This window comes from Bufo gargarizans, chromosome 6, assembly GCF_014858855.1.
Source record: "Bufo gargarizans isolate SCDJY-AF-19 chromosome 6, ASM1485885v1, whole genome shotgun sequence".
In the NCBI taxonomy this organism is placed as follows: Eukaryota; Metazoa; Chordata; class Amphibia; order Anura; family Bufonidae; genus Bufo; species Bufo gargarizans.
The window spans coordinates 306,637,402-306,660,394 of record NC_058085.1 but is presented as its reverse complement, the minus strand read 5'-3'; the positions used below and the strand labels follow the sequence as shown (position 1 = coordinate 306,660,394).

Sequence of the window (22,993 nt, the reverse complement as noted above, 5' to 3'; positions counted from 1 at the left end):
TTATTTTTTTTTTGTTGCGAGACGCTCTTTTTAAATGAATTCTTGATTTTAAACAATGTAGATTATTGTCATTTCCAGCCCATCTATACGATCACTGATGCCTGCAGGTCACCAAATCCTATAAAACATGTTTTTCCCTTTTTATCCTGTTGATTTGAAAAGCGATTTCCTGGAAGGAAGATATAAGACATCAAAGGAAAGAGGGTCCCCGTGTAAATGATCCGTACTGTGGAGGGCCGGCGACGCAGGGTCACCCACACCAGGCATGACGCTGGTCCTCATGCTATATGTTACTATCATGGCTGTCATTTCTGAAATGCAAAGCCCCAATTGTGATAAAATAATCCATTCCAAAAGTAATGTCTCCCCTCCAGATGTAAAGCCTCCGCCTGTCTTCCGTAAATATCAATGGAGAAAGATAAGGTCACGACATGACTATGAATGGTGGTTTGAGTGACGGAAATGACCGTGCCGCTTTCTATGACCTAAATCATGACTATCCTGTATTGTACCTGGTATTTCTGGATATTTCTCAATTATTTTTGTTCTCCTTTCACTTTTGTTTTTTATTATTACATCATTTCCTACATGAAATTTTGTTGCTGTTGGGTAACTGTGGTTTATGGTTGTGGAATCGTACCTGAACCCTGTGACGTCTGAAAGGAAGCCCAGAGAGGAGCGTCTGTCCCTGCACCAGATCTACCATCCAGCCTGCGCCCCTGTGATAGATCTGGTGCCCGTCTCAGCTCATCTATAGGATTAGGAAATCTGGGCCACGTCTTCTCTGTATTGCAGCAGTGAATCCGGGAGAGACAGCTGTGGGTATAGCTGAGGCAGCGCTTCCAGGCTGATATGGATTTTACAAGTGACAGATTCCCTTTACTGCCTTGTAAATAAAAGGTGGAAATAGCCATCAGTTTACATTAAAAATGGGAAACGGTTAGATAGATATGAGAGATGTGAGAGACAGACTGGCCCAAAGCCAGAGGCTGCACTACTGAATTATTCTATCACCTGCAGTGTTGAGGGATTTTTACACGGGCAACAGATTGGGGGTGAGTGTTCGTAGGGACATCCATTTGCCCAATCATTACCCCCCGATCAGACAAATAATAAGCAAACGCCTGTTGCATGATTTCAATCACTAACTGCCATCATCCACATGTTCTTCAAGGCTGTGACACGTGTGTGAGAGTATATGTGGGACATAATCAGAAACAGGTCTTCAGAACCTCAGTAGTGCAGCCTTATGATATCTCTTTGCATCTTTAATGTTTCCATTGAAGCGTCTAGCACCCATGTCAGTGGTGTTCAAAGTCCTGAAGGTTGGCATGCTTCGAAAAATATGTAGCGCCTAATTTCTGAATGAATCTCATTGTAATGTTCGCCCTCCTTGGGTCGTGAGCCTGACTTCTGTCTTGTTTCTCTTTGTAGTCGACCAGCAGCTCATCCTTCTATGTCTCGGCACGCAGTCAGCCATGTAAAGCCTTCCCAGTTATCCACAGGATCCGCCGTTCTATAGAGCTACATCTCGGACAGGATGAGAAAGTTACGAAAAGGACTTTTGCTCGTCTTCTACCGTTATAATTGGATTGTGTAGAAAACACACCAACGCGGCTGTCATTCTAAAATGAAGGAAGTAATCTACTGGTCACCCAAGGAGGTTGCTGACTGGTTGACCAAGAGAGGTCTCCAAGAATACTCTGAGACCTTTAAATCCCTCAACGGCCAAGGGTTGCTCAGGTTAAAAGAAGATGATTTTAAAAAGCCGCCCTTGTCACTTGTATCATCTGATAATGGACGGCAATTGCTGGAGATGATAGAGACCCTGAAAATCGAGAACCACATAGAGGAACATAAGAATGGTTACACAAACGGACATATTAGCATGAAAGATGAGATCAATTCCAATGACCATAGTTTCACCAGCAAAGCCAAGAAGAATGGGATGCCAAATGGAGTCAGAAAGGACATGATAAAGATCCCCATGCCTGTGGAGGTGGAGCGTTCCCAGGCTTTTCCCGATGAGTGGAAAAAAACCTTTATAGCCTTCCTCTATGCACTTTGCTGTTTTATGTTCACCACAGTGATGATCTCTGTCGTCCATGAACGTGTGCCTCCTAAGACAGAGGTAGGCCCGCTCCCGGATGTGTTTTTTGATCATTTTGACCGGGTTGCGTGGGCCTTCTCCATATGTGAGATTAATGGAATGATTCTTGTGGCGCTATGGATTCTCCAGTGGGTTTTTCTGAAGTACAAGTAAGTAAAAGGCTATGATGAGAATTGCCACCGTGGCCTATATCATATTACTTCTTGTATTCTTTATCGCTTTATACGTATATTTGTTTACTTTGTATTGGTTTTCCCCGTCTGCTTAGCGACATTGCCCTGACCTTTGGTATATCAGTAGACTGTAATGTGTTTCATGAATTTACATGCATTATTGACCGCTACTGGTTGATGGCCACTGCTAGCTTCATGGTATATGAATCCCTTGTCAACCATATTTTCAGATGCACAAAAATGTAGGTGGCCATGTACTATGTCTTTATAGCTAGTCAGATCCCCATTCATTTCCCGAGGGCCATGACCACACGTTAATCTTTTTGTGTCACTCATCCAGGCAGGTTACGCACTGCAGTCGTATAATTCCTGGTAATAGACTGCAGACGATTGTGGACAGTTGTGCCCCAGAAAAAAGATGCCTAGGTACCCAACTGGTCTAAAACTCAGGGTAGTTAATCTGTCCGAATGCTAGGCCATTCATGATCCCCTCTACGAGCTCTAGCCTTCTGTTCCTCCTTACTTTAGGCCCGCGGTTAGGGAGAGTTTAATGCAGTGGCTCTTGGCATTGCGTGTTCTCTGTGGGCCTGGTGGAGATGGTGAAGTACAACTAAGTCCCATAGACTTTTAAATGTAGCAGCAGTGGACACGTTTGACCGACACTCTATTCAGACTCCATTGTCCGCAGTGAGGAGAACTGAGGCCTTGGGACCTTGCAGTAGTGATGGGTGGTAATTCCAGCAGTCAGACCTTTCATACATGTTAACCACAATTTTCTGGGAAATCCTCTTTACCCTTTACAGGCATCACAATGTAGCTGTATGTCGATGGGGTCCGGTTAATGTATGGAGCAGGCTCATAAGCTGAGCCCGAACTGTACACAGCAGGTGCCAGCTATGTAATACCACTGACACCCGGCCACAATGAGCAGGATCAGATATGGTTCCAATTCCAGTCATTTAACCAGTGAATAGTGACATATGTGCTGTGAAAAAACGGGGCTCCAGTTAGCTGTCATAGCAAATTGGCTGTTCGGCCGTGCCTGCAGCCGGCCTCCACTGGATGCCAGTGAAAAGCCCATAGATTACAATAGTGTTCTATTGCAGTCTAAGGGCGCATTCACACAAACATGGTTTGTTTCCGCATCCGAGCCGCATTTTTTGCAGGTCTGATGCGACCCCATTCACTTCAATAGGGCCACAAAAGTTCCATATTTTTTATTTTTATTTTATTTTTTCGCACCGTATACGGAACCATTTATTTTAATGGGTTCGCCAAAAAAAAAAAAAAAAAAAGGAAGGTACTCTGTGTGCATTCTGTTTCGGTATTTCTGTTCCGCAAAGAAAAATAGAAAATGTCCTATTATTGTCCGCATTACGGACAAGGATGGCACTGTTCTATTAGGGGCCAGCTGTTCCCTTCCACAAAATACAGAATGCACACTGACATCATCCGTATATTTTGCGGTTCCGTTTTCTGCGGGTTACTAAATACATATAGTTGTGTGCATGAGGCCTTAATTTGCATTTTAAGGCATTTATTTGCCCTATTAAGACATCATTGGTGTGTCTGTTAAATGGACGCCTAGTGGAATTGCCTGAATTACTGGTTTTGAAGCGACGCACAACTTCATTAACAAGCAGTCGTTTCATATAAATTGGACTGCCACAGGCTATGTGCGTAGAGGTCGTCATGTATCCCGTGTTGCTGTGAAACAACCGTAATTAAAAACGGAGTGTGAACAAGTCACAAGGGACGGAAAACTGTGTGGCTATATAGAGACTTTATAGCCGCTCAAGTGACAAATCACCGCTAATAGGAATGTCTTCTGCGTGTTCTCCTCTGTATCTGCTGCTTGTCGTGGTCAGTTCCCAAGTATCCAGTCCACCTAGAATTTTCATTTATGACTTCTTTTCCCCCTGCCATCCTCTTCAGTGTGCCAGTCTGCATAGTCTGTTCTGGTCCTAATAGTGCTGCCTTTATCTGGCATTATTATTAGATGCTACACGCTGCAGAAGCACGACGATCGTTCAGTGCCCGCAGCACAGGAGTGTTTAAGCAGTTGCTGTGACTTGCATTGGGACATGTAACAATCAGGTCCTGATGGTGGCACCTGGATCACAGTCTTTTAGTTATGCCAGGGATGCCCAACCGGTGGCCCTCCAGCTGTTGCAAAACTACAACTCCCAGTATGTCTGGACAGCCTACAGCTATTGGGGCATGCTAGGAGTTGTAGTTCTGCAACAGCTGGAGGGTCACAGGTTGAGCATCCCTGATTTATGACCATCTGGAAAAAGAGAAACCTGGATCGCTCATGCCTTGATCTGTTACTTCTCAGCATAATTTAGAAACGTGTGCACCGGGAGCAGGCCTTTACTTAGTTATATGGCAACCCCCTGAAGCAGGAATGCAGTGACTGGTGGGGGGAGAAGGACCGCAGCCAAACCACCCCCGAAGACATAGGTAATGCTCCCTTTAGCAAACAGCTTTCCCTGTGATTAAGGCCTCATGCACAACGACCGTATGTATTTTGCGGTCATTTGAGAATATCCCACAGAATGAATACCTGTGGTAAGTCCTGATGCATTGAAACTAAATATATCACCTTCTCAATACTAAGGAAATCCTGAAAACCTGACCGTTAGGGCTCATTCAGATGGCTGTATGCTGTCCGTAAAAGTGCGTATCCATTTTTTTGCGGATTAGATGCTGTACCATTCACTTCTATGGGGCCTTATCTTCCATTGCACAGCTCAGCAAAAAAATGAAACCTGTCCTATACTTGTCAGTGAAAATCAGGACATTGAAGTCTATGGGTCAGCAAAAAAACGGAGTACAATCCGTTTTTTGCAGACATGCTAAACTGTCCGTAAAAATAAAAAAACAGGATCTGCATTTTTGCGGACAGCATACGGCCGTCTGAATGAGCCCTTAGGTGGGAGGACTGGAGGTGAGGAACCCTGCTCTACACCAATGGATCTCTTCAGTGATGGCCACTGCTGCCCGGAGAACAAGACCAGACCCAAAAGATTGAGTAGACCACAAATTAGGGGACCGTATGATAGAAAATGCATTCTTAATTTCGGGAGTCTTCCTCGTGTTGTCTGTTATATGCTCTTCCATTTGATAATCCAGCATGCCAGATTAGAGGAATTTTCCTTTATAATCAGACACACAAGTTTGAGCGGTTTAATGTCTGTGCACACAATGTCCTCGTCGCCTCTTCTAATTATCCTCTTTTCCCTCTACAGGTCTATTATTTGCCGGCGCTTTTTTTGTTTAGTTGGGACGCTGTACTTGTACCGATGCATAACGATGTATGTTACTACGCTGCCGGTTCCTGGAATGCATTTTAATTGTTCTCCAAAGGTAAGTGTGATCTTCCCAATAAATCTCCCCCGTGTCCTTGATAGGGCGCACACATGTGTGCTGTGGCAGTGAAGGTTACTTTACCAGCACGTTGGTATCTGGCGTTCAAAATGGAAATCTTCCCCGTGAGATTAAACTGCGTGCAGCTTTAACTATTTGATGACCAAAGGGCCCTCAAGTGTTTGACAAGGTCACAGCTCTAGATTATCACGTGGCTCATCTGTATGCGTGAGAGAGGGAATGACGGGAGCAAATGTATTCAGTTTTGTTTGAACAAAATTGTGTTTGATAGTTCACCACGTCAGCAGTGACAGGATGTATTACAGGGGTATTCACTGTAAGTGACAGATGTTTGGTCAGTGGGGGTCCAACTGCTGATCATGACACCGAGGGTCTCGTGAGTGGATGGAGTGATGGTTGAGCATGTGCAGTGCTGCTCCTTTCAATCTCTGGCAGGGGTCCGAAACCCTCCCACGCTCCAGGTGTTCTGAAACTACATCTCCCATCATGCACACTTGCCTGGGTGTTCTCTGAACTCTCACAGAAGAGAAGTCAGCATGCTGGGAGTTGTAGTTTCACAACAGCTCGGAGAGCTGCAGGTTGGCGATCCCTGCTCTATGGGATTGTCGAGGGTAGCCGGGCACTGTATTCGCAGAGTGCTTTGGCAGTCCAATTGGGATAAAATAGAGTGGCGGTGCACATGCTCTTCATTCAGATATGCTTCTTATCTATTCTGTGGACAGGTGATGACTAGCAACCTTTGTACAACCCCTTTAAGTAATTGAAGGATAACTCCTCTCCCCATCTTTAATAAAGTAGATTGTATTCACTTGAGCGGTAATGCGTTTTAGATTGAAGCTGGCCGTACACTTTACACCAGTCATGCTCAACCTGCGGCCCTCCAGCTGTTGTAAAACTACAACTCCCACAATGCCCTGCTGTAGGCTGTTCGGGCATGCTGGGAGTTGTAGTTCTGCGACAGCTGGAGGGCCGCTGGTTGAGCATGCCCGCTTTACACTAATGTCAGCAGAACCTAACCATTTTTGGCAGGAGCAGCTGACCATTTAATGCGTACAGGGGGCTCCGGACTCCTCGGATGGTGATGTCTAATAAAACAAGGATCAGACTGTTGGATTTCATTGTTCCTCCCCCTCATGGTCAGTCCAGATAAGCTGCTGCCTAACTCATCTGCCACCAGCCACTCTCCGTATCCACAACACAGATGTGTATATGGGAGGTAGGGGAAATGGTAGTTGGCCGACTGCCGTCTAATGTGTGAGGCCAGCCTTATGTCAGGTATACCCCGTCCCTTCCCGACAACTGGCTGCACGTTCAAGCATTTCCAAGCAGCGATCGCCTCCACAGTACGAGGACGATGGATTGCTATTGTGATCGCTCGTCCTCATTGCAGCTGCATTGTTTCTGGGCGGCAGATCACTGTTTTGACAGCACAATCTGCTGCCCAGAAACGATAATTGACTTGCCTGCATGAATGACTTTCACCCAATTGAACGTTGTTTCGCTCATTCATCAGGTGATCGGCTGCACCTTCAGATGGGCAGATTATGGTGAACAGGCGTTCAAAGGAACGTTTGTCCCCAATTATGTGCCTGACATATCAGGCTGTGTAAACCCGCCATTAGTGTGCCGAGAAGGACAGTTTGAAGTTCTATTCGTTGAGGTAGGCTGGATTCGCACACAGTTTTGGGGTGTTTTGGTGTTTTTTAATGGTGTATTTTGTTATTTTTTGCAGCAAGTGCAGCATGCTTTCCAGAAATAAGACGCATTACAAATAGAAATGCCACAGAGAACACCTGTAAAATATAATACACAGAAAAAAAAATATTGCGTGTGTGACAATGTCCTTGGTTAGATTCCAGTGGATATACAGGGTTTGGCCACGTTGGCATCTACAGGAAGAGAATCTGACGGCCTGATCTGGCACAAATCCCTGCATTCAACGTTTTTCTGTCTGGCCAAAACCCGGATCCCCGTAGTGATCTGTAGAATCTCTCAATGTCTGATCCGGTTAACTCACTGGCACACAGTTGCCTGACGAAAACGTTCACTGGTGATGTGAACATGGCCTTAGACTGTCCCACCAGTGTGACATGGTTATGGCATTCCTTCTCCTTGGGAATCCAGTAGAGGACACCCCATCTGGAGATACCATTAATGCATCGCTGGCAACAGAGTCCAATTGATGTGGATTTGTAACAGTTCTGTATGGCACGAGGAACAGCTAGACTGTGGACCTCCATCTTCTGTGGCCTACATTATTATCAACATCTTGCATCATAGCAAAGCCATTTATCTTATTGACCAACAGCTGACCATCGAGAAGACCAAATCCTATCTGAGGGTTGACTTGTGCAGCCGCTCTTGGTGAGATTTATCCTCCTAGTAAATATGAAAGGCAAACGGGAAATTAAAGATCACGTAATCGGCCTTGCTCACCATCACGTGCAGCTGGAGGGCATCGGTTGGATTGCATCCTCTAGAAAGCTAGACCTTCTTTCCATTCTCAAGCCGTTACTTTTGTTCCTTAATTACACAAAAACCAGTGTGTGTGGTTTTAACCCGACATTATACAGCTAAGACGGCAGACTTCTTAAATTGAAGGATTAGCGTACACAGCGTTGGCATAATCCTGCGGGGGAGTTTATTAGGAGGGTGATGACGAGTCTACAAGACAATGTTTTGTATGCAGAGGAGTTCAGCCTCTGTATGCGGATAATTGTCACCTTCCATAGCCAGATCTTCATCCTATTTGCTGGGGTGTGTGTGAATGGGGTTTAATAAGAATGCATATTAAATGGGAGAGGATGGGAAATGCATTATAATAGAGAGATGATCTGGCAGTATCCGGGAATCCTTCAGTTTGCTCATCTGGAAGACTTGACCCAGTTGCAGGTGTACAGGGGTGATTTTGCGGTAATACAGGGGGCATCCCTCAGTCTTACTATTGAGCATAGACAGCGGTGACCCTGGAATCAATAACCCATCTCACAGGCTGCTAATTGATCAGCAAAGTCCTTTTACAGCAGAACCGCTCATACATTGTACTTCCCAGCGAACTATTAACACAAGCTGTGATAATCCAATTATGTACTTAGATCATCAATCTGGGCGTTACGTGATGTGCATCAACATTCCCACTAATGTCCTAACAGCATTGTTAGTGGTAATCCCATCTTGGACATTGGGGGCATATTGCTAGGCTATGCCTCCAGCGTCTGATAGGTGCGGATCCCGTAGCTGGCACACACGGCTGCCCTCCATCCATTCCTATGGGAATGTTGAAAATAGCCGAGTGCTGGCTCGGCTATTTCCATCAGCCCCATAGAAGTGAATGGAGCGGTGGCCGCAGTGCACTTGCCATTCATTTCCATGGAATATCTGAAAATAGCCAAGTTTGCCGCTCGGGTATTTTCAGCGCTTTTATAGAAATGGATGGAGATTGGTACGGCGGCTCCAAGACCCGCGCCTGTCAGACATTGGTGGCATATCCTAGCGATATGCCCCCAATGTCCGAGATGGGAATATTCCTTTAAGCTTATGTTTTATTGTTTTACTTGAAGGAGGTTTACAGTCCTTTCTGTACGGTTGCCTGATAGGTGGGAAGGAAATGTTCCTTCCAGTCAGCTGCTCATTCAGTGAAGCGATGTATTTACATGCAGCGATCACCTCCACAGTATAAGGACGACTGGTCGCTGTTGCGATCACTTATCCCCATACAGCCGCATTGCCCAGAAGCGGTTAATTTGATGCCTGCTCGAACGTTTAGATGCCCGCCTGGGGTTTCTAAGCCCATGGCTTGCAGTGGATAGGTTTAATAAGCTCTTGTTCGACCAACAGCTATTAAATGTGTGTGGGTGCCTTTAAATTGTTCATATGCATTAGGCTACTGAACGGTTCCATGCGGTTGTATTATCTGAACAGATGCGTCTGTGCAGATCCAGAACGGATCCACACCAAACGCTAGTGTGAAAGTAGCCTTAGATAGAGGTGGGTTGAGGGTTGAACAGTGGTATGGTTTCCCAGGCATGGCTATGCACTTTGGTCCATATCAGCCGTTACAGTTGTTCACACCGCCCTTAATTGAAACCAATGGACGAAGGATCTTTAAATGAAAGATTTTTCTCCCGACTATTGGACAAAGATATTGAGTATGGCAGACTTCCTTTCAAATACGGTGGCTCAGTGGTTAGCACTGGTGCCTTGCAGCGCTGGAGGTCCTAGGTTCCAATCCGACCAAGGACAACATCTGCATGGAGTTTGTATGTTCTCCCCGTATTTGCGTGGGTTTCCTCCGGGTACTCCGGTTTCCTCCCACACTCTAAAAACATACTGTTGGGGAACTAAGATTGTGAGCCCCATTGGGGACAGTTGGATGATGATGATGATGTCTGTAAAGTGCTGCGGAATATAGTAGTGAGTATAATGAATCAATAGTCTATCATCAGTCGACTAAAACGACCAAGTTCACGTGATGAACCCCCGTTTTGGTTGAAATCATCCTTTTTGATCAACTTTAGGCTGATGTGTATGGCCACCATTCCTCTCGCTCCCGCGGTACTGTGCGTTTCCTCCTGTGTTTTCTTTATTTAGGCCCTGATCTCCTTTCTCGTTGTTGATGGTGGAAGGCTTGTGTTATTCCAGGTCGGGTCCCTCTTGTTTGCTTTTGCAGATAAATTGTCTACTACTGAAATAACATTTTTTTTGTCTGTGTCTGATCCAAAGTAAATGTTTTTAGCCATGTATTAATGCCCCTGGTGGAGCAGGAAGGAAGTGAGCTGTACAATGGTGTTTTGTAAGGCTCCACTTCTTGTTTCACCCTCCCTCTGAGCGTGTATTCTTCGTGTCAGTCTTTCTACAAATCTGTACGTAGACTGACGTTCCGTAATGGGCAGCGTCCCAAATGTCTGCACAAACCCGGACCCTGGAGGTAATCCTATATACTGGTACGATCAGTATGTGCGTGTTTAGAACCAGCGCTGTGTGTTATGTACAGGGCGGCACTACAGGATTGTTCTTATAGTAGTCTTCTTGTCCTGGCAGCGAGCATGCGTATCTACGACACATTGTGTAATATGGTTCTCTTCCCCAAAATATCTGCAGCCTTCTTATATTGCATCAGCCTCGCCACAGCCCTTAGGATATGGATTTTCTGCTGATTAGAGTACAGATTACTGTCAGAGCTGATCCACGGTCTTTCCATGCAGCAGTGGGGAAGATACTGTGGGTTTTATAATCGGCGTGCAGATTTTATCCGGAGAGTGTGAATGGGTTATCATATACCTTATTCCCTGGCGTTCTTACGAGAAGAATAAAGACAAACGTATAAATTACATGGATTCCTTTCCATAAAGGAGTATTCCCATCATGTCGAGTGGCTTTCCAGTTGTTCTGCTCTGCATCATAATCCCCTTACCCTATACATGTTATTACTGTAATGGCCTCCTCTCAGTACAGCTCATTCCTCCTCTTCATTGTTTGTAAGGGGTTACTGCAGCATTGGCAGCGCTTGCGCAGTGTTGGCTCTTCTCTTTCAGGGCTCTGATGGCCAGGATCGCGGAACTGTGTGTGTGTGTGTATATGTGTATATATATATATATATATATATATATATATGTGTAGCTGCACATGCGCAGCAGCTACCATCCCAGCCACCTCTCTGCACCTCTGTAGAAATGAACAGAACAGCTTATGGGCATGTGCAGTAGCCCAGATGCTGTTGAATACAGTGACTCTGAGATCGAGCAGGGCTTTGGTAGTGCGCCTGCGCAGACACACTGCTGTCTGTACTTGTAAATGTACAGATCAGAGTTCAGGTCCTGCTTTGCCGACACAGCTAAAAGAAACCTCTGCTATCTACAGGCAAGCAGGGCGACGATGTCATCAGATCGCCTCTTGTCTGTGTATGGTAGATGCAGGAAGTGGGGACCTGTGACTGGAGAGCGCAGATGGGTTAACCCCTCGAAGGCTGGAATAATACATTCAGTGTCTCTGCCCTTGGTTTGTTGACATCACATTGCCCTGCGTAAACAGGGATGTGCTGCCGACCATAATGAAACTGTTTGATTGAACATTGACATTGAAGAGGCCCTGACACCTCTCCTGACAGGTCTGCTCTAGTCATTACTTGCCCCCCATGCAATAACAATTCTGAAGCGTCTATTCTTACAATTCTGTGTTGTGGATTCCTTTATTATTCCTCCTAGAAGTTATGAATAAATTGCTAGCAGTTTGCAATGAAGCGCTAGCTGGGTGTTAACAGTGTGTGTGTGGGGTGGGGGTCCCTGCAGAATCTGACATTATCCAATCAGTGCTGTCAGTGTGAGACTGTGCTGGGACATGCACCCCCCCCCCCCCCCCCCCCCCCCCAACTGGTATCACCTATCCGGCCCTTCATGGCAAACTGCTAGTAATTCATGCATAACTTCTAGCAGGAATAATAAAGGAATGGCACATCATAGAGCCATACAAATGGCTGAATTATTACATGGGGAATGCAAGTAGATGCTAAGGATACTTTCACACTTGCGGCAGAGGATTCCGTGCGCAGACTGATGCATTTGTGAGACGGATGCGGATACATCTGACAAATGCATTGCAATACCGGATCAGTCTCTCTGGTGTCATCCAGAAAAATGGATCCGGTATAAATTTTATTTTTTGTTTTTTTGCATTTTTAAAGGTCTGCGTAAGGGCAGACCGGAAAGCCGGATCCATTTTGCCAGATCCGGCATTCCTGCAAGTGTTCAGTATTTTTGGCAGGAGAGAAAACTGCAGCATGCTGCGGTATTTTCTCTGTCCAAAAAACGTAAGAGGGACTGAACTGAAGACCTCCTGATGCATCCTGAATGGATTACTCTCCATTCAGAATGCATTAGGATAAAACTGATCGTTTTTTTTTTCTCCTGTATTGAGCCCCTAGGACGGAACTCAATGCCGGAAAAGAATAACGCTAGTGTGAAAGTACCCTAAAACGGACCTGTCAGGAGAGGGGACAGGTCCTCTTTAATCATTCAGTGGCAATGAGTGCTTCATGTAAATGAAGGTAAGCGAGCTCTGATTGACATGCCCTTGTGAAAGGAGTCATTATCTGGTACTGCATTCACATGAATGTCCGACTCCACCAGAAAAGTGCCTGTGTCTGGGTGGGGGCCCAGTCAGTGCATTGCTTTCCTATATCCTCAGACAAGCCTGTAATATTAAAATGTTCTGTCTATATATATAAAGCCTCGGTTAGTAGGAATGGAAATCCAAATGCCTCTGCCCTCTGGTCAGTACCTGCAAATGTTTGTCCGACTGCCAGGAGGATATTGACTTGCAGTTAATAAAGTTCTCTGCGAGCTCCTAATATCCTGCTAATTTCAGTATCGCATAAAGGCTCCCGCCTCAGCGGCTGAATAACCTGAATGCAATAGGCTGGCATCCAAACAATGAAGATGAAGTGAGCAGAGGAAATTTATTGGCCAGAGATGAAACCGTGACTCAGAGGTGAGCCGGCGATTGCTTTGTGCTGTTACAGTTTCCAAGGTGACGCTGGTAGGAGAAAGTCCCCTTTAACCTGTGTATAGTAGCGGTATGTCGGTGTATTCCCTAGAGCAGGTTTTTAATGTTTGCCGGACCCGTATCGGCAAGTGAATTTGCATATCAATGTCTTAAAGGGGTTGTCTCACTTCAGCCAGTGGCATTCATCATGTAGAGAGAGTTAATACAAGGCACTTACTAATGTATTGTGATTGTCCACATTTCCTCCGATGCTGGCTGGATTCATTTTTTTTTCAATCACGTTATATACTGCTCCTATCCAGGGGTTGATCAGTTTAAATATATATATATATTTTTTTTTTTCCTACATCACATCACCTTAGAGCGCCTACACTTCCTAGAATGCAAGTCGCCAGAGCCCTGTGCCGATCTGCTGGATTCCACATCTCCCTCCATAGTAATAGCTGAACAGAGTGTGAAAGCACATTATTGGGATGGTCAGGGGCGATGCCGTCTTTGGTGGTCGCAGGAGCACTGGAGTTGTAGTACACGCCTTCCCATCTTTTAGGGTGAGAACAACTCTTTGCTACTGTCTTTACCATCAGACGCAATGGAGCTGCACATTTTGTCTCCGGGCGGCTGCTGCTGTATACTCGCTGTGTAATAGTGGATCTGATTACAGCACAGCTGGGCGATGTGTACGGTCACCAGGAGGGAGGCATCGCATTAGGAGCGGCTGTTACATCTCCAGGGACCCGGCATCCTTTATTCCACTGTCAGCATGCAGAGCAGGCGACCAGTTTTCTGATGCCGGTCAGCAGTGGCATGCCAGTATAGCACTGCTTCCAGGTGATGTGGTCTGCACTGTAGGATATTTTTACCCTGGCATTCGTAGGTGGCACTTTTACTTCCATTTTTGGCATTCAGCAGAAAAAAAAAACCATTTGTGGTACAGTCACCACAATGTGGGTGAATAATTTCCTCCTGGAAATGAAGCTGACTAAGGCTACTTTCACACTCGCGTTTGGTGTCCTGGATCTGCACAGAAGGATCCATTCAGATAATACAACCATCTGCATCCGTTCAGAACTGGTCCGCTTGTATTGTCTTTAACATAGCCAAGACGGATCCATCTTGAACACCATTGAAAGTCTATTGTGCCAGATTGTGTCATAGAAAACAGATCCGTCCCCATTGACTTACATTGTGTGTCAGGACGGATCTGTTTGGCTCAGTTTCGTCAGACGGACACCAAAACGCTGTAAGCAGCGTTTTGGTTTCCGCCTCCAAAGCGGAATGGAGACTGATCGGAGGCAAACTGATGCATTCTGAGCGGATCCTTTTCCATTCAGAATGCATTAGGGCAAAACTGATCCGTTTTGGACCGCTTGTGAGAGCCCTGAACGGATCTCGCAAACGGAAAGCCAAAACGCCAGTGTGAAAGTAGCCTTACATGTAGCTGCTCCTGCCATTTGAGGAAACCCATCCCCGCAGCAGGTGATAACCATGTACTGATGTTAACCTGGGCGGCATGGCAGGTTCCCTGCACCCAGCATTGCATCTTATTCTGCACCAGTCTGTAGTCAAGAAGACGACTTATTCTGTTGATTAGTATGACCTTTCAATCCAATTAATGTAATTAGTATTAAGAGTCTTAATTGCTGTGGCATTGATTGGAATGTAAAGGTTTCCACTGTGTGATATTAATGAGCTCAGTCTTTTTTTTTGTTTATCTTCATAATTCACTTGTCATAGAGTAGGTAAGAAGTGTGACCCCCTTCTCTTCATACGCATCATCCTTCGAGAGTAAGTCTCGTTTCAGGTGACTTTTCAGAATAAGCTGACGTGTATGTACATGAGGAGTAGCACTATATCTGGTCCGTCATAGTTTTATTTTCTTGCAATTTCCCCCTCTGTAGCCTTCATCTCTTGTCACGTTTCCCTGGGCTAGTCAGTAGAGACTAGCTACTATGATGTCTCCCATACACAGCATATACATAGGAGATCCTGTTCTCCTATCAAGTATAATCACATCTGTTCCAGCCCTTCTGATCAGGAGTTCATTGCCCTGTACGACACAAATAGGAACTTATCTCTGTAATGGAAAGCCTGTATTACACTTGCAGATTTTTCAGCAGGTGATCGCTAACAAGTGATCAGTTTGCAGTATAATACTGCCTCTAATTGCCCAATGAATGAGCAAATGCTCTATCATCGGGCAGTCCAAATCTTTTGATGTGTTAAATTATCGTTTTCAGGCAGCAGATCGTGGTGACTAATCACGATCTGCCGCTGGCAAACAACTAGACAGCATGGAGATGAGTGATGGCATAGCGATCGCTCCTCCCCATGCTGCGGAGGAGATAAGCGGTATGTTATAGCAGTGGTCTCCACCGCTAGCGAGCAGGCGATTTCCCGGAAGGGAATGCTTCTCTCCCATAGATCCCCTGCCACATCAGGCTGTGTAATACAATCTTAGGGCTCTTTCAGACCGCCGTATAAATGAGTCTGCATCCTTTCCCCAATTTTGAGGAATAGGTGCGGATCCATTCATTCCAATGGTCCCGCAAAAGAGGCGCACAGTACACAGTGTGCTGTCCGCATCCGTGGTTCCTTTCCACGGCTCCGCAGAAAAGATAGAGCTTGTACAATTCTTATCTGCAATCACGAGCAAGAATAGGCATTTTTTATTACGATTGTGGCACACACACAGCTGGTATCCGTGTTTTGTGGATCCGCAAAGCACTACGGCCGTCTGAATTGGCCCTTAAGGAGATGCATAACCTGTTGCTATATGACAGACAAGATCCGGATCCCCAACACACAGCAGATCAATAATATCCCTGGGACACTGGCATGTTCTACATCCAATGTTGTGTACCTGATTCTCTGGGCTAAATGCCCTATGTGGGAGAAGCAGGACAGAAATTTAAAGGGATTCTGTCATCAAGATTTTCGATATGGAGCTGTTCATATCATCCTCTCAGTCTCCATTTTCTAATTAAAAATATACTAGTTTTACCCCCACCTGTCCTTTCATATTGGATAAAAATCTGTTTGATTTAATATGCTAATTACCTTACTAGCGTGCCCAAGGGGCTGTCCCTCCGGCCGTTTGTGCCCAGCCGCGCCTCTAATCTCGTAGCCCAGCGCCGCCCCACTGATAATTATGCACTCCTCTCATCGCGGATGGTGTCCCGTAATCTCGAGCATGCACCCTAAATCAGCTGGTCAGCGCCCGCACGGTGTCCTGGCAGCAGCCTCAGCGAACGAAGCGCGCATGCACCAGCTGTCTGCGCACTTCGCCCGCGGGCGCTGACCAGTGGATTTAGGGCGCATGCGGCAGATTACGGCGCACCATCGGCGATGAAAGAATTGCATGATTAGCAGTGGGGCGGCGCTGGGCTACGAGATAAGGGGCGTGGCTGGGCATAAACGGTGGGAGGGACAGCCCCCTGGGCATGTTAGTAAGGTAATTGGCATATTAATACAACCGATTTGTATCCAAAATGAAAGGACAGGTGGGGGTAAAACTAGTATATTTTTAATTAGATAATGGAGACTGAGAGGATGATGTGAACAGCTCCATATCGAAAAACTTGATGACAGAATCCCTTTAAAGCAAGGATGAGGTCTCATTGCCACACACAGTGCAAAAGGTACATTTTCCTGTGGTGAAAATTATTTGTAGCCATGGACACAATGAAGAAAATATAAAAGTCGTCATATTAAAAAGCTATTCAAAATCAAAAATGGGCAGAAGAATTTAGGAATATAAATGTATGACACTGTTTGACATACTGAACAAAGGACTGAATTTTTCCAAAGTTTTTATGACAAATTACAAGATATAAAGAAACTGCTCCAGAGATGTGAACGAGCTGTCACCAGGCTGGACATCTCATCTGTAAGCGCTTTTTTTTGGTTCGGTTTTTTTAAATGTCCATTAATTACACCATGTCTCTGGTCTTTTGTACATATATTGGAGTTTCTCTGGGCACTTTATTACACAGTATTATGCCTGATGAAGAGACCCACGTTGTCTCAAAAGCTCACGACTGTTAGCCATTAAAAAGAGAGAGAACATGTACGGTGCTGGAGCTATGGGCAAACATGGCGCCCGCTCGCATGTGCAGCGGGGGTCATGGCTGACAGATCTCCGCTGTTTCAAACAGCAGAGACCCGTGGCTAATTACTGCGACTGGCAATATTAATTGATTTTATTACACTCAGCTTTGCTGGAGATGCTCAGGGTATTAAAGTAATAAAGTTGCATTTCTTATTTTGGCCACCAGGTGGCAGGCCAACATTAGAAATGAGCACTTCTCAGTAATAAATGGATTTTAAAAACCCACGATTGTTCAGATTTAAAAAATAAAAATTGTATTTTGTACACTCAAATACGAGCTTCAAAATCAAAACTAAAATAAAAATAGAACATCTGCATTTTAGTCATTTGTGAACTTTATTGCCAACTGCTGGCAGTTTTGAGCTAACTCCCCCAACTTCCACTTAAAGGGATTCTGTCACCAGGTTTCACCCCTGTCAGCTAAACGTATGCTGATGTTCAGGGCCTCATCAGGATTCCTAATGTGGGCTTCTAAATGTGATCCGTAGCCTTATTTTGCTAAAAAACTGGTTTTACTAACCTGTCACTCAATGAAAAATGGTGCCCAAGGGATGCAAGGTGCTGGCCGCACCCAGTGCCGCCTTTCCAGACTTCTGCACCTCCTCCTAATCCTCTGTGCCGCCTCTCGCTCTCCCTCCCCCCCCCTCCTCCTGCTGTAAGATCTCGCGCGTGCGCACAGGGCGCCAGCGTGCAGGTCAAGCCAAATCGAGAAGTCCGCACGGGCGCATCAGGCAGAGCCCTGTGCGCACGCGCAAGATCTTACAGCAGGAGGAAGGGGGAGGGAGGGAGAGCGAGAGGCGGTGCAGAAGTCTGGAAAGGCGGCGCTGGGCACGAACGGCGGTGGGTGCTGCCGGCACCTTGCATCCCTTGACATCCCCTTGGGCACCTTTATTTCTTTGAGTGACAGGTTAGTAAAACCTGTTTTTTTTCGCAAAATAAGGCTACGGATCACATTTAGAAGCCCACATTAGGAATCCTGATGAGGCCCTGAACATCAGCATATGTTTAGCTGACAAGGGTGAAACCTGGTGACAGAATCCTTTTTAAACATGTATTCTTAAGACCCCCATACACATTCAATAGCTGTTCAACCGTTTGGCCGAACGCTTTTAGCTCCCTTCCGCCTTCCCTATAAGCATACAAATTCAACTTGGCCGATCGTGTCCCTGTATTCTATGGGGAGAGCAGAGAGAGTTGATGCCAGACACTTCTGGAGGCGGCCTATCTCCTGGGAGAACCAGGATTGGGAGAAAATACATCTTTGGCCCCCACCTTCTATCCCCTGACATAATCTGTCGGTGGTGAGTTGGGAGCTCTTCACACACATTAGGTTTGGCCAGCCAAAGACTAATGTGTATTTGGGCCTTTAGATCAGCCGCACATGCATCTACGTGTGAAAAGCCAACAATTTCTATCCTCAGTTCTCCCGACAGCATAGCTCTGTACACATTAGATTGTTGTGCAGCCAACGGACTATTATCTATTATACGTATCCATATAAAAGTAACCACTACTCCTCAGTGGGGATGAGCGACTCTATTTGTATGAATTGATACCTTCATCATAGTTCTTCATGTGCGAGGGGCTGTCCCTCTGCTGAAGAAGCTCCCCCACCGCCTTATTTACAGGGCTCGACATCTTGTCCGGCCCACCTGTGCCACTGCTCAGATTACTGGCTCTTCTGCCAATACTGGAGCAGCGATTGTGCATGCGCCCCCGCACTTCTGGGTAGCGATGCATTAACAGTTTATTGATCTGAAAGAGAATCTCCAGTCTTCAGAAATTTGGCACAGGAAGCGCTCGTTTACATCAGTACAAAATAAAATGATGGTTTTTTGTGACCTTCTTTACATGTTTTGTAAAGGGAACCTGTTTCATCATGCTTTTTTACTGAACTAGTGACTGCTTATTGCTGCTATTTAAACAAGGCCACTATTACACCGACAGATTATCTGTCCAAGCAGACCACTAGCTGGTGTGTATAACAAAATATCTGTGTGTGTCATTGGCCATCTGACTAATGGTCAAATAATCTGTTGGTGTAATACAGCCCTAAATTCCCTATCACTATGTCTACATACACCGGTATCACAAACCTCACCCAGAGGAAGGAAAGGAACAAAAATCCCAGCCGTAGGCTACTTTCACACTTGCGCTAGGTGCGGATCCGTCTGGTATCTGCACAGACGGATCCGTACCTATAAATGCAAACGATGGTATCCGTTCAGTGCGGATCTGTCTGCATAACAGCTTTTTCAGATCTGAGTTTTCAAGATTGTGAAAACTCAGATCCGTTAATATATTCTGACACGGAGGCGTTCCCATGGTGATGGGGATGCTTCAAGTTAGAATATACTAAGAACTGTGTACATAACTGCCCCCTGTTGCCTGGCACCACCCGATCTCTTACAGGGAGCTGTGATCCGCACAATTAGGGGTTAATTGTGCGGATCTCAGCCCAGGGACCAGACCTCCCTCCCCAGTATTAAAAGCATTGGTGGCCAGTGCCGCCGCCCCCCTCCCCACAGACAGCGCAGGTAAGTATAAGCTAAGTAACCATGGCAGCCAGGACTGCAGTAGCATCCTGGTAACCGATCGGAAATGATTACACTAGGAAATCGATCGGAAATGCCGCTCCGCTGCCACCAATGATTGGGGGGGGTTAGCCTGTGGCCACTGCCACCAATGCTTTTAATACGGGGGGGGGGGGGGGGCGCACTGGCTATCAATGCTTTTAATATTGGGGAGGGAGGGGGGGCGCACTGGCCACCAATGCTTTTAATACTGGGGAGGGAGGGGGGTCTGGCGGGGTTAATTGTGCGGATCACAGCCCCCTGTAAGAGATCGGATGCTGCCAGGGGGCAGTTATGTACACAGTTTTTAGTTTATTCTAACTTGAAGTGTCCCCATCACTATGGGACCACCTCTGTGTTAGAATATACTGTCGCATCTGAGTTTTCACGTTCTAACTCAAATCCGATGGTACTGTTTCACAGGCTAGGGCAGTGCTAAAGCCCGCCCATTAGTTGTCCGTAGCAGCCAATCAGAGTTCAGCTTTCATTTTTTCAGAAGCCTGTGGGAACTGAAAGCTGAGCTCTGATTAGTTGCTCTGGGCGACTAAGACATTTGATTTGGAGATATTGGAGGTGGACTACTTTTTCGTGGGCCACCCTGTAGTATTGAATTGGTTTCATGACCAACTGGAATCCTTTACAACCTGTAGCATTGACTTCTCTCGACAAGAGTATCGAAAAATCAAAGTTTGCTTCTCCCTACCAGCACCCACAGATGGTCAGTCTTGCACCAAACATCTTGCGATATGTTGAGCTTGGGTAACAAAGAACAGACTTAAAAATGGGCCACCAGGACTAATGTTTGTCTGGATTATCATGGATTCCAACGATGCATGTGGCAATATTAATGAATTGTCCTCAGAAAATGTCTGTGCAGCACAGATTGGGTCTTACCTGTGTACCGTGATGGAGGAGGAGGTGGAGCGAATGATGTGTACTCAGAGTAGATTATAGCTTGTACAAATGGCAGCTTTTATTCTTCTATTCTAAAACCTAATGAAATGGACCAAACTACTGTCAATCCCGAGGTATCATGGATGCAGTATGACGACTCATGACTTGAAGTCCTACTTTTAATGCACAGTATTCTTTTATTTTTATTTCCTTTTGTAAATCAAATAATGGTAAAAATACCAAACCTTTTTATTTTTTTTGTTTCTTTTCAGCTTTTTGGCGACTGGGAGGCTCAGCTGAGGAGGATTGCAAAGATGATTGCGGGAGGTGGACTTTCAATCACAGGAGCTCACAACATGTGTGGGGACTATTTGTACAGTGGCCACACGGTCATGTTAACACTGACATACATGTTCATAAAAGAGTGTAAGTGATCTTCTGTATCTGTGCCCACTGTAGCGGTACATCTTGCCATGTTAATATGTCCATATCTCCTTCACGCCTCCATTTAACTGGCAGAGTTCACCGGATCCGGCCCAGCCGGATGCTGCCCTTTACTGCCGTACCCCTATGACTGACTGTAATGGGATCCGTCCGTTTTCAGCCTGACTGATGCATGCAGTTGTTTTTGTCTGGCAGCGTCCCATTATAGTCAATGGGGTCTGGGGGTCAACGGCAGTATCCTGCTAGGCCAAATCCACTGAACTCCGGCAGACTGTTCTCTGCTGGATCGGGTAGATGGAGATGTGACCCTTCCCTTATCTGAATGTTTCATCTGAATGGACCCCAGACCTTATTGGCACTGTTTTTGTTTCAATAGATTCTCCTAGGCGTCTCTGGTGGTATCTCTGGATTTGCTGGTCCCTCAGCGTTGTTGGGATCTTCTGTATTCTTTTAGCACATGACCACTACACTGTAGATGTCGTCGTCGCTTATTACATCACATCCCGGTGTTTCTGGTGGTATCATACTATGGCCAACCAGCAAGTGAGTATACTCTTTGTCATAAACCTTACACATGGAACATGGTGTCTGCGCTGCAGGAGGAGTTGAGCAGATTGATACATAGTTTATGGGAAAAGATTCAGTATAACTTGTACTTTATACATTTTATTTCTGGGCTGTGAAGTCCAGGAGACGGTCCTATCAGGTGATTGACAGCTAGCTGTGTCTACACAGTCCTAGAGGCAAGGCTGTCAATCACCGATAGGACCTCATCCTGGACTTCAAAGAGAGTGAGCACCGATATAAATGTATATGCTCATACCGACATTCGGCACCGCACCTTCCACATTGCACATTCATTCAAGTGAACTGGTCTGCATCCATGATGCAGTGCACAAACCATCTGTCCCCATATATTGTGGACCTGCCGTTTGCAGGTCGCAATACTGGCACTGCCCAACAACGGTCGTGTGCATGAACCCTAAAGTACAAGTTATACAGAATCGGTTCCCATAAAACAATATATCTGTCTTCTCAGCTTCTCCTGCTCTATACATGCTGCTGCCAGATTACACAGCATTTTCATGGTGATGGGTTCCCTTTTAAGTCATTGCCCTGAATAAAATTTGTTTAACTCCCAAGATGCCACCAAAATGTTTAAAAAAACAAAAACAAATTGGAAGCAAGTTTTCTGAGTGATGTGTGAATGCTTTGAATAGATGCTTTCAGTACTCATTGATTCTTATCATTGATTTGTACAAAAAGTGCTGTGTTTTCCCTCTAAGGAATGTGGTTCATCCTGTCTGGTCGGACTGTTTGACAGGGTTTTTTTTTTGGGGGAAGGGGGGTGCGCGCGCGCAGGAGTTTCTCTAAACACATTTTTGGTGTTTTTGTGTTGTGGTAGATTTTGTATGCAATATACAAGACATTAATGTGTATATGTATGGCTGGACACGTTGTAGGACTCAGCCTTTGGGTGCACGGTTCTCTAACTTCACTAAAAACTTTTCCAGCCATCCAAGGAGAAAGAAGATTGTAATAAGTGAGGACACTACATCTGAATTGGTGCCAATCCTGTAAACTTCAGAAGCAAGGTGGCCATGCAGGGTCTACCTAGGCTACAAGAGGGCCATATGATGTTTGGAGGAGACATGCTCCGTATCTAGGCTCATGCCACTCTCTTGGATTCTGTGCAGGTTGAAGCTGTTTCTTGATGTCTCGTGGGGCAGAGAGGGGGTGCTGGATCTCCTTATGAAGATCCAGCTGCTCTAGGAAAGACCTTTTCCTGAGGAGCACTTCT

General features: G+C 45.7%; 1 protein-coding gene across 3 annotated transcripts in view; it reads left to right on the top strand.

Moving 5' to 3' along the window:
- Positions 1 to 22,993, top strand: part of SGMS1 (sphingomyelin synthase 1) — a 276,959-nt gene that overhangs the window by 247,825 nt on the left and 6,141 nt on the right. For all 3 annotated transcript variants that reach the window (XM_044296266.1, XM_044296268.1, XM_044296267.1), the window contains 4 exons: positions 1,435 to 2,259; positions 5,535 to 5,652; positions 21,021 to 21,174; positions 21,569 to 21,735. In XM_044296266.1, coding sequence (XP_044152201.1) covers positions 1,631 to 2,259; positions 5,535 to 5,652; positions 21,021 to 21,174; positions 21,569 to 21,735 — 1,068 coding nt within the window. In that variant the 5' untranslated portion in view covers positions 1,435 to 1,630. The remainder of the gene's footprint in view (positions 1 to 1,434; positions 2,260 to 5,534; positions 5,653 to 21,020; positions 21,175 to 21,568; positions 21,736 to 22,993) is intronic.